Genomic DNA, 11053 nt, shown 5'->3' with positions numbered 1-11053 from the left:
TACAGTATCAAATCAAAGCTTGTAACAACAGTTGTCTGGCATTGCATTGCGCAAGAAGTGCAGATCATATATGCTCGATGTCCAGAATTGATTTAACCTACAGTGAAGCAGTAGAACTTCGCTGCACGAATACCATTTATGCAGTTGTGACTTCAGCAGCAACCATGGCAATTGGTTCATTGTAAGCGAATGCTCGAGTCTCGTTGATTTGACGAGGCAGTCACTTAGCACTGCCGACACTGCAGGCAGCAAGCAAGCCATGTTCTGTCAGATCACACATGCATATGGAATGGATTTTGATCCAATCTTAAATAGCTTTAAATTTCAATCCCGAAAATGCAATGTACTTGCTATTCCCTCACCGAATAATTGCCTCAATTGTGCAGACTATCTAAAGAGATGCTCCTGAATCATAGCACAACCAGTCAAAGCAACATGATCTAGATTTTTAGAATCTGATCAGCTATATGACGATTCAATGGCTAAATACAATGCTTTATCTTAACGACACAAAAATTCCCTACGAAGAGAGACAATATCAGCCGAAAAAGAAACAATATTATGGTGGGCACGTACCATTTATGGACATAAAAAAAAGGAAAATCTACATGAGCATGGCACCTAAGCAGCTACTGCGTCAGTTGATCTTCTAGATTCCAACCATGACTCAGCTGCAACCTTTGTAGTTAAGAACCAGCCAACCTTATCAGGGCCTCATGGAATGGAGAATGTAGTTCCTTCAAATATGATTCGAACACATTAGCTAAACCTTTCTCAGAACACTTGTGTTGCCCATGCCCAGTATTGATTCCAAGCAATGGTGGAAGCTGCTCCCCTGCCTCCAGTACCTTGGACAAGCCATTCATCCAAATATGTAATGCTGTCATAGCTGCCCCAGGGAGAGACTCTTGGATATGGATATGGTTACAAGGTCATGTTATAAAAATATAATAAGTAAATAAATTAATTAAAAAACTAATAAAAAAATTTAAATTAATTGGGTTAACCCTTCAAAGCCGATTTTACCATCAAATCTTGGATTCCTGTCGAAAAAGTTTGATAACTAAATAGAAAAAAAATTGACGGGTTAACCAAAATTAATAGGGCTAACCCATCAAACCTGGAATCCATATAATGAAAGTTTGATAAATAAATAAAAAAATAAATATTAATAAATTAAATTAAATAAAAAATAATTAAAAATAAAAAACAAAAAAATCAAAGGTATCAACCTTTTCATTATGAACTGCACAGTGGAATCCACAGTTAAAAACATAAAAACAACCAAAAAAAAATTAAAGATATCAGTAGATAACTAAATAGTTTTCTTATTCACGTGCTTGTCAAAAAAATATTTTATATATGCTTGCGATCGTCACACAAGGATTGAATCCAGGCATCATAAAACCTTTCACCATTTTCCACCAACAATCCTCAATTTTAGTTTGGTTAATTTTTTTAATCGGAACAAATACTCCTCCTTTTACTATTGATTTTAATTGGTTTAAGCCATCTCTCCATCTCCAGGATCGATGACTAAATATGTTAATTGATATGAATGAAGGATGCTAATATTTCTGCCATGGGTAAAAAATAAATTAAAAAATCAATCGAAGTTAGCCCCCTTACTTAGGTTTAATAGGTTCTTCATTCTCAAAGAGAAAAATCAATTGTTTATCTAAACATGTTATATAGTATAATTTTGTTATTTTTATATTTTACCTGATTTTTATAATTTTAAAAAAAATTGATTAACTTGTCATATTCATACTACAAGATTTCATAGTTTTACCGACGGACATAATCCGTTGGTATGAGATCCAGGGTTCGTCGGTAATTGTTTTACTATTTTATCGACGAACATAATCCGTCGGTATGAGATCAAGAGTTCGTTGGTAATTGTTTTACTAACTAAATCACCAATAAAAAGTGATTGTCAACATATCTTTCGTTGGTAATACTATATTCCATCGCTAAGTATGTTGGAAAAAAAATATTATCGATATTTTTATAGACAGAAATTGCATGACAAAAACAATTCTCGCTAGAGATGTACCGACAAATGTATTCTGTAAATATGTTGCAACTCTTGGTAAAATGCTGACGGACAGTATCCACTAGTGAAACCGTCGGTCATTGTGGCATTTCCAGTAAATATTTTTTAACTCTCTATGAAATATCAACGGATACATTCCGTTTGTAAATTCATTTGTGGGTATTTTCAATTTTTAAAAAAAAAATATTAAGAATAAATAATATAAAATTATATAAATTAATAGTAAAAAAACCAATTATGCAGATAAATTTTATTAAAGATCAAAAATAAAAAAATATATAGTTAAATAATATTCATTACAAATTTAATGTGTTTTCATAAATATATTAAATTAACACAATGATAGAGCTGGAGGAGGAGAAGCTGGAGATGGTTGGTTGTTTTATAGTTAAAAGAGGGTGCACATGTATCATTACTTTGTGATGCCATGTTCATGATCATTTGGCATTGTCCATAATTTGTCAAGAATTGCTTGTATTTTTGGATGAGATGAGCCATGTGTTGTTTATAACTCATTGATAGTTGTTTTTATTTTTTAGTAAGATGAGCAGTGTGTTGTTGTAAAGCTACAAACTCCTTAGATTGGGTGTTACAAAACTGATCGTACTGATAAAAACAGAATTGCTTCTTATGTTGTAACCAGAAGATATGCAAGGCCTTTCAAATATTCAATAATATCACAATCTCCTAGCTTTGAACTCTCAAATACTTTGTCAACGAAGGTAATTGAACTTGTAACAAATTCATAACCAAAATCAATGAAGGCTGAGGATCAGTGAGCAATTTTAGATACAGAGTAGTCTATAGTCAAAAATTTCAAAACAGAAAACAAACAGTAAAATCATACATGGAATAAAACCAACATATGATGAGTAGGGGGGAAACAGTCAACAGAGAAAATATGCAATACAATAAAAACAAGTCAGTAACCCTACCAATTTTGGAAATATCTAGAGTTTATCTAGCCATGTCCTAACTATTCAGAATTCAATTAGGATTTTACAGTTCAACAAATACTATTTCCAACAGGCATAATTACGAGAATATATACCCTATAGAAGAGGGCATTGAAACATTTATGGAACAGGGTAGGCATTGAAAAGGCATCTTCTGATCTATGTAGTTGTTCACGCCACAACCAAGAAGACGAAAGCAATCAAGATGTGTTCCCATGCACGCATGAAATGTGTATCTCGAAACTCAAGATAATGAGTGATTAGTACTTAAAAGTGCATTTTTATCATGGTTTTATATCATCATTTTGCACTTGAAGTATCAATAACTCCTTAACCAAAGCATGTTTTATAATAATATATCTAATAATATAAGATACCTTTAATTTGTGGTAAATGTCTATTTTTAATGCAGGCCTATCACATAAATGAAAGGATTGATTGATGACTTGAAGAACTTAAATTGCAAGGATAAAGAGATGGCCAAACTTAGAAAAGAGATATCGGTGCAATCCAAACCGGAACACTATTCGGTAATTGGGTCATATCTGGAGCTACAGATCTCAGATTTAGGTCCAATTTATATGGATGGAAAGGTAAGACATAGGCCTACAACTTTCATATGGAGCCTAAGATCTAAAAAGGCCATTATCAAGTCCAAATTGTAGCAACAACAAAGAAGCCCGAATCTGTCTTCCAGCCCGAGCACTGTTCGGTATTTTGGCCATATCTGGAGTTCTAGAAGTCCAAATGAGCTGAATTTTTTACACAAGAAAGCTGAGACAATTGCCTACAACTTTCATGTTTGCAACTGGCTCCAATTTTGACGTTATCAATGACGTTTTGGGCAGACAAGAGAAGATAAGGATTGTCACCAAGTCAAAAGTTGGCCACCCACTTATCAATTAGTCATCAAATCAATAGTTCCCATTTTTGGCCTATAAAAGGAGGCATTTGCCATGCATTTAGGCATCTTGGTTTCCAGATCAAGATCATGCTCTTCCTTTCTCTCTTTGTATTTTTTGTAATGTTTATGCTTTGCTTTCATTAATATTAAGTTTATGCTTTTCATTTCCTTTCCTTTACTTAGTTAGCTTTTATGTTCTTATTTTGTTTATTTATTTTGCTTTCTTTCATTATGTCTAGCTAAGTTAATTATGTCAAGGTGAAAAGGTTACACTAATGGTGTGAGAATAAGTATAATGTAAACTTAATATGGACTTTAATGTTTGATACTAACATGTTTTATATTTGTTATCTTGTTCACTCTTTAATACTTTGCTTGTTAAATGACTAATCTTGATTTATGTTGTATAACACTTGGTACAACAAATGCTTGGCACTTTCATAGCCCATAATGTATGGTATAACCGACACCTGAGCTATGAAAGGAACTTGATTTGTTGTTAACATAAGTTATAATCATGAATGCTTGACGAGATTTACAAGTATTAGCATTAATTGAATAAGATGACTAATGTAACCATGTTAACAATATATAATCTGATTGGAACCTCCTTTGTGTGTGGTTTCCAATTCAATAATAAGAGTTTATACTATACTTGTTTGATATACCATTAGTGGAACCTCTAACCTTGACATTTGTTATTATCATTGTTTAATCGTTACATTAATATTCCATCTCAAACTTCTCATCATCATCTTCTTCTTCTTCTCCTTCTTTTTCTTTATTATTAGTATTACTACTACAATTATTATTATTATTATTATTATTATTATTATTATTATTATTATTGTTATTACTATTATTATTGTTATTGTTGTTATTATTGTTGTTGTTGTTGTATTATTGTTATTTATAATTTGTACAATTAACCTCCCTGTGGTTCGACCCCGGTCTTGCCGGGTTATTTATTACTTCGACACTCCTGCACTTGGGAGAAGACATCAATCTTTTAGTCGTGTCAATGAGCAGTCACAATATTGTATAAATTGAAATGTGAGTGCGGCTATGCGCCCGCATTCGTGTTGATTGCAAGTATTGTATGTTGACTTTAATGATAAACCACAAGAATGTGAAATATAACACTACCTTTTCAATGTGAAAATTTATTTGAAGTATATATCCCTTGTTAACCACAGAACAAATTGTATCTTCAAGCATTGACTTCTTATAAAGCCTTCGGGAATGAAGAAATCTAAGTTCTAAATTCATCAAGTATCACACAATAAAATATTCCTATATATTAATTACTAATTACATAATTAAATCCCTATCATATAATAATAGAGTAAAATTAAGAGAGAATAATTAAATATATTCGTACATATTAAGTTACTAAGTGCAAGGTAAATTCAATTGTAATAATTAAAATTCAATAAATTATTCGATTATTATGGCAGTACAAACAATAAAATATGTTGAATAAATTAAAAAAACTATAGACTTTAAAATGAAAAATGCTCACCTTAATAATATATTTATTTCAAAACTTTATTTTCATTATAAAAATACACTAAAACAAAAAACATAACAAGTCATAACCCAATTTTTGATTTTTTTAAAAAATATGATGAAAAAATGATTAAAAAAATAAATAAAGAATGAATTAAAATTTGGGTTAATGGCAACATGATTGGAAAGTTTAAATATTTTATTAAACTCTTGACTAGTTTAATTAATTAAATCCTGAGTTAATTGACAGAATTAAAAATTAAAGATTTAATTAAGGATCAAATTGAATAATCCAGGAATTAAGGACCGTTTTGTAAACAGTGTACCAATTTAGGGACTTAATTGGAATTAATTAAAAAGGGGCAAAATTAAAAGAAACTTTTGATTGCTCAGGGGTCCAATTGCTGAATTTCCAAAGTTCAGGGGTAAAAGTAAAATTGTGTCCTTTGCCGAACGTCATCGTTGCTGGTTGGAGAGTCGTGTGATGTTCTTTATTCCTATTCAACCGAAAACCTGAAAATCTGCAGATTCAATTGTGGATCACGATCCTTGCCCACGATCTCGCTTGTCGAAGATACAGTCCTGCAAAGGCAGGATTACTGAGGAGTAAGTTGGGATCTCTATAAATAGAAAAGGAAACCTAGGCAGAAGGGGAACGAAAAGGGCGGAGAGAGCAACTCACAGCACTCAACAACAAGAAAAAACCGAAGAAAAAAACAGAGCAGTATCCAAGGAAAAATATAGCAAACAAAATAGAACCAAAAAAAGAAAATACATAGAAGAACCGAAACATCAACCCAAATTTCATCCCAGCAAGAAGAAACTAGTTTTCGTAAAAAAAAATACACAGAAAAGAAGAGAAAGGCAGAGGACCACAGATCAACCCTGTTTTGGTCCCTGAAGAAACCAATTAATCACCGATCCATTGGTTATCGACAGAAGAAAATTGAACCAGCACCGGCGTTGCAACCTTCCTCAACATCGCCGGAAACAGAAATCAGTAGAATCAAAGCCACACCAGCGTTACAGTCTTCCTCAGCCTCACCAGAAACAAAACGCAACGAAGCCCATAGCAGCCGTACCAGCGTTGTAGACTTCTTCAATCGTCAAAAATAGAGAAACAGGTGTGCCCGTTTCTGTCATTGTCTTCGTTCTTCAATGTTTCAATAGCAGTTGAACAGTGTGAAGGTAACTTAATTAATTACCTTCGCATTGTTGATGCACGCGTGAATTTGTTTCACGCGTGCACCTGCTTGTTTAGCCGGGCCACTAGCTTGGGCCAGTGACCCGGGTCGGGCTGGCTGGGTCCAGCCCAGCCCGAAAATTTTAAAAAAATATTCAAAGTACAAAAATAAAAAAAAATATGTATGCATGAATAAAAAAATAATATAAATTTATTGATTTATTCACTTACGCTAGAGTCAGGAATAAAAAAATACTGGTTCAAATTTATATTATTTTTATTCGTTGTTTTATTTTTATCTAGCTAGAAAAAATTAAAAAAAAAATATATGTACGTGCATAAAAATAAATTATTTTTATTTATTTGTTCACCGACGCCAGGTTCGGGAATAAAAATACTGATTTAAATTTATTTTATTTTTGTGACATGCGTAAAAATAAATTTATTTGATTTATTCGTTCACTGATTCCATAGTCGGGAATAAAAAATAACTAATTTAAATTTATTTTGTTTTTATAGCTACGTGATATTTACCCACGCCAGAGTTGGAAATATCGGTAGTTAAATATTCACTGACGCCAGAGTCAGGAATATTACACGCAAAACCACCGTAGCATAAACCAACAAAACATTAGTAATTATTGACAAAGTCAGCAATGCAGCCTGTCTTAGGCAGGACGCTAAAGGGGTGATAATATCTTCCCTTTTGCGTAATTAGTCTCGAAACATAGAATCTCTGTTGACCAGTTAGGGTTCCTAGTTACTATAATATTAGGTGGCGACTCCTTAAACAAAGAATATCCACATTAAAGAATAAGATGCCAGAAATCTATTCTTTCCAAAGATTTTTAAGGCCGCCGCGATATCGGGTGCGACAAATAACAATAGCTAAAACAAAAAAAAATTAAAGTAAAATAAAGTAAAAAAAATACATACCTTTTAATTTTCTGAAGAATCAAGTACAGATTATAAGTAAAACAAACAAAAATTTTGAAGGAAATAAAAAAAAAATGAAAGATTGATAACGGAGCAAATAAAAAAATAAAATTAAAAGAGGTGGTCATTGAAATTTATAGCTTAGTTTTATCAACGTACATTTAAATAATAATAATTTTAATTATTTTATTAGTGATATTTAAAAAATATAGTAATAAATTTTGGATTTCATAATAAAATTTTAATTACCTATTATATTCTATATAATTTATCGATATGTTTATCGGTAATTATATATTATCAAATATATATTTAATACTCTGCTCTTTGCTATTCGCATCATATTTCGTTAGTAAATATCAACTGTTGATGAACTGTACATGTCTATAATATCATTGTGATATTTTTATAAATATTTTTTAACTTTTTATGAAACGACAACGGACGGGATTTGAATCCAAAGGTTGATGTTGGACGTTGACTCAAATAGTCGGTCTTGCAGTATTTACATTATCTAATTTAACCCTGCAATCATGCACCTGCATGCGCTGGCTTTGATGGACACATCTCACCTTCTCTTTTGTTAATCATTTCGAAGGCTGCAATGTTTACCTCTAGATTTTATAAGGGGACGCGTGAGAATCACATGAATCTAATTACACGTTTGTGCCTCTACTCTGCTGTCTCATGAAGGTAAAATGTTTTAAAAAAGTATTATAGAAAAACCACCATCACCGAAGGACGGTCGAATGATGTGGTTTCTGGGTTTTTAATTTGAAACAAATAATAACACTTTGGAAGAAAACATCCAAAAGGACAAAATAGGAGGACTTTGCAAAGACTAAGAAACAAAGAGGAGGTAGCAAAGCCGGGACCAAACATGTACCCAGCCACCGACATTGACTTGAAAATACTAGCAAGGCACAAACAAATTAAGGCGTGCATCATCTAGACGGAAGAGGTCAGAAGAACAGCAGCGTCGTCACAAAAGGGATGATATTATAAACACAACAACAGTACTAAGGTCCATCATGACCACTGGATTTGAATCCAATGGTTGATGTTGGACGTTGACTCAAATCATCGGTCTTACAGTATTTACATTATCTAATTTAACCTGGCCTCCAATCATGCACCTGCATGCACTGGCTTTGATGGACACATGCACCTTCCCTTTTGTTAATCATTTCGAAGGCTGCAATATTGCTGAGCTTGCACCCTTTTTTCCAAGGAAACAAGCATGATCACGTTTACACCACAGAAGCAATCATATGGTCAGAGACTCAAGAAAGCAACTGAGAGTGAAAGTAACGGAGGTGCACGCATCATCACCATTGGAAAATGGAACCTTTTGCTTTTATCAGCAATAAGTTCACATGCGTGGAACCCTACCATGATATTTATACGTCTCACCAGCCTTCTTGACCTCATTGTTTGATCACAGAAGAGCCAGTCTTTAGACGTCGAACCTGGGGTTTTAATCTTACTATATTTTGGATGGATAGCTAATGTGAGATTTTGGGTTTTTATTTTATTATTTTAAGTCTGGTTAGGAATAGGAGCACCATGACACTACCTGTGTTTTTAAAACAAAAATATATTGTCGCACCGCGCTATGCATTTTAAATAGTAATTTTCAGTATTGATACCTAGATTAAAAGATTTTTTATTTTAAAAATATTTTTTTAAAAATATTTTTTTTATGTATTTTCATATAATTTTAATGTATTGATATTAAAAATAAATTTTTTTAAAAAATTATTATCTCAAAAAAAAATATTATAATTGACATTGCACGGTCGAATGATATTTCTGGGCATTTCATCCGGCAAAAAATGACTAGAGAATTGACGGAGAGGGTTTTTTGAAACAAATAATAGCACTTTGGAAGAAAACATGCGAAGGGACTATACAAAGATAAGAGAGCATAAAAAACAAAGACTAGGTAGTCAAGCCTCCCATATTTGCTGACCAAACAGGTAACAAGCCATTTAACAATGGAAAAACTGTGACCATTGACTTGAAATACTAGCTAGGCACAAAGTCGTGCATCATCTGGATGAAAGAGGTCAAAACAACAGCAGCAGCACAAAAGGAATGATATTATGAACACAACAACACGAAGGCCCATCATGACCACTGGATTTGAATCCAACGGTTGATTCCGGACGTTGACTCAAACCATCGGTCTTCTGAACTTGATTTCCCTTTACATGATTGTGCATGGCGCCAAGGGATAGTACTCTTCACAAACATATGCACTTCTGCACACATAGTAACCCCTACTTCGGCAACTACAACAACCATCTCCCCATATATCACACTCATTACTTTTGTGTTGGCATACAAAAGTGACGACAACATGGGCCTCGGCGGCATTTTTCACAACATGTGCATGGTTTTGGTTTTGGTTTTAGTTCTGTTTTTGGTGGATTAGTATCATCTGGTGGCGGCTTGATCTTAACGCACTTGACAGTTCGACCTCCTTTGCAGTATATTTTTTTCTTGATCTTTTCAGGACAGCAACACACCACAGTGATTGTCACCGTGTTTTCCTTCTTGTCATATGTCTGGTTCTGGATTTCTCTTGTTCATTAATTAACATCATCAAATCCACAAAACTTAGTCACTTGCTTTGGTAATAAAAACAACTCAAACCTAGCACTGTTCCTAAAGAGAAAAAAAGAAAGACTCACGAGGGATATCACACAGTACTCTCTTGATTTTCTTGTGGCATTTTTCGCATCCAAGGTCGACCACCTTAATCACCATCGTTGTGACTTTCTGTAACATTAGTACGTCGTTAGTGCATGCATTTTATATAGGACCTCACCATGATCATTAATTCCAATAGAAAACAAAGAAAATCTCACGATAAATTTATAGACAGTAAGATTGGAAGAACTCAAAACATGTTCATGGAAGAATCCGCTGTAGAGATTATCAAGAACTTGAACATATATAGGACCTCCACGTAAAAAGAAGAAAAGCCAAATTAAGAGGATGCATTAAAAGATAAGTTAACACATACAATATATATCATACCGTTTCTGCCATGGTTTTGTGTATGCTTTGATCCGATGAGACGATGGATATTATCGAGAGTATATATAGAGAGGTGTTGGGGGGGGGTGGGGTGGGGTAATTAAGATAAATACATGCATCTGATACATGTGAGGCCTTAATTTAATGGTCCTTGCATTTTCAGACCAATAAGATGAGGAAATGTGGACTTGGGAGTGGAAACTTCATGCAACCATCGTAAATACCGTCGCTGCTGACCCAACAAGCTTTCATCAGCAACAGATGGTTTTGATGTGCACATCTCACCTTCTATTTTGTTAATCAATTCAAAGGTTAACATCATACATTAAAAAAATATTTTTTTTCCTTAATGTATTAGGTTAATATAAAGGATTGTTTCTTAAAACTATTAAAAACAAAAAATCATTCCATGTATAAAATGGTTATCTATGCAATGAAAAAAAAAATTAATATAGAACAGGGGT

General features: G+C 33.1%; 1 protein-coding gene across 1 annotated transcript in view; it reads right to left on the bottom strand.

Annotated features, from left to right (window-relative positions):
* The window catches only part of LOC105115226 (anthrax toxin receptor-like), a 20490-nt gene extending 9819 nt beyond the window's left edge, over positions 1 to 10671 (bottom strand). The window contains exons 1-3 of the mRNA XM_011012071.1: positions 10590 to 10671; positions 10241 to 10328; positions 10027 to 10128 (exon numbers count right to left, since the gene is read on the bottom strand). Coding sequence (XP_011010373.1) covers positions 10027 to 10128; positions 10241 to 10328; positions 10590 to 10601 — 202 coding nt within the window. The 5' untranslated portion in view covers positions 10602 to 10671. The remainder of the gene's footprint in view (positions 1 to 10026; positions 10129 to 10240; positions 10329 to 10589) is intronic.
* Positions 10672 to 11053: the final 382 nt, after the last annotated feature.

This window comes from Populus euphratica, unplaced genomic scaffold (assembly GCF_000495115.2).
Source record: "Populus euphratica unplaced genomic scaffold, PopEup_1.0 scaffold665.1, whole genome shotgun sequence".
Taxonomy (NCBI): domain Eukaryota; kingdom Viridiplantae; phylum Streptophyta; class Magnoliopsida; order Malpighiales; family Salicaceae; genus Populus; species Populus euphratica.
The sequence above is the reverse complement of the archived record's forward strand: the minus strand, read 5'-3'. Positions and strand labels throughout refer to the sequence as shown.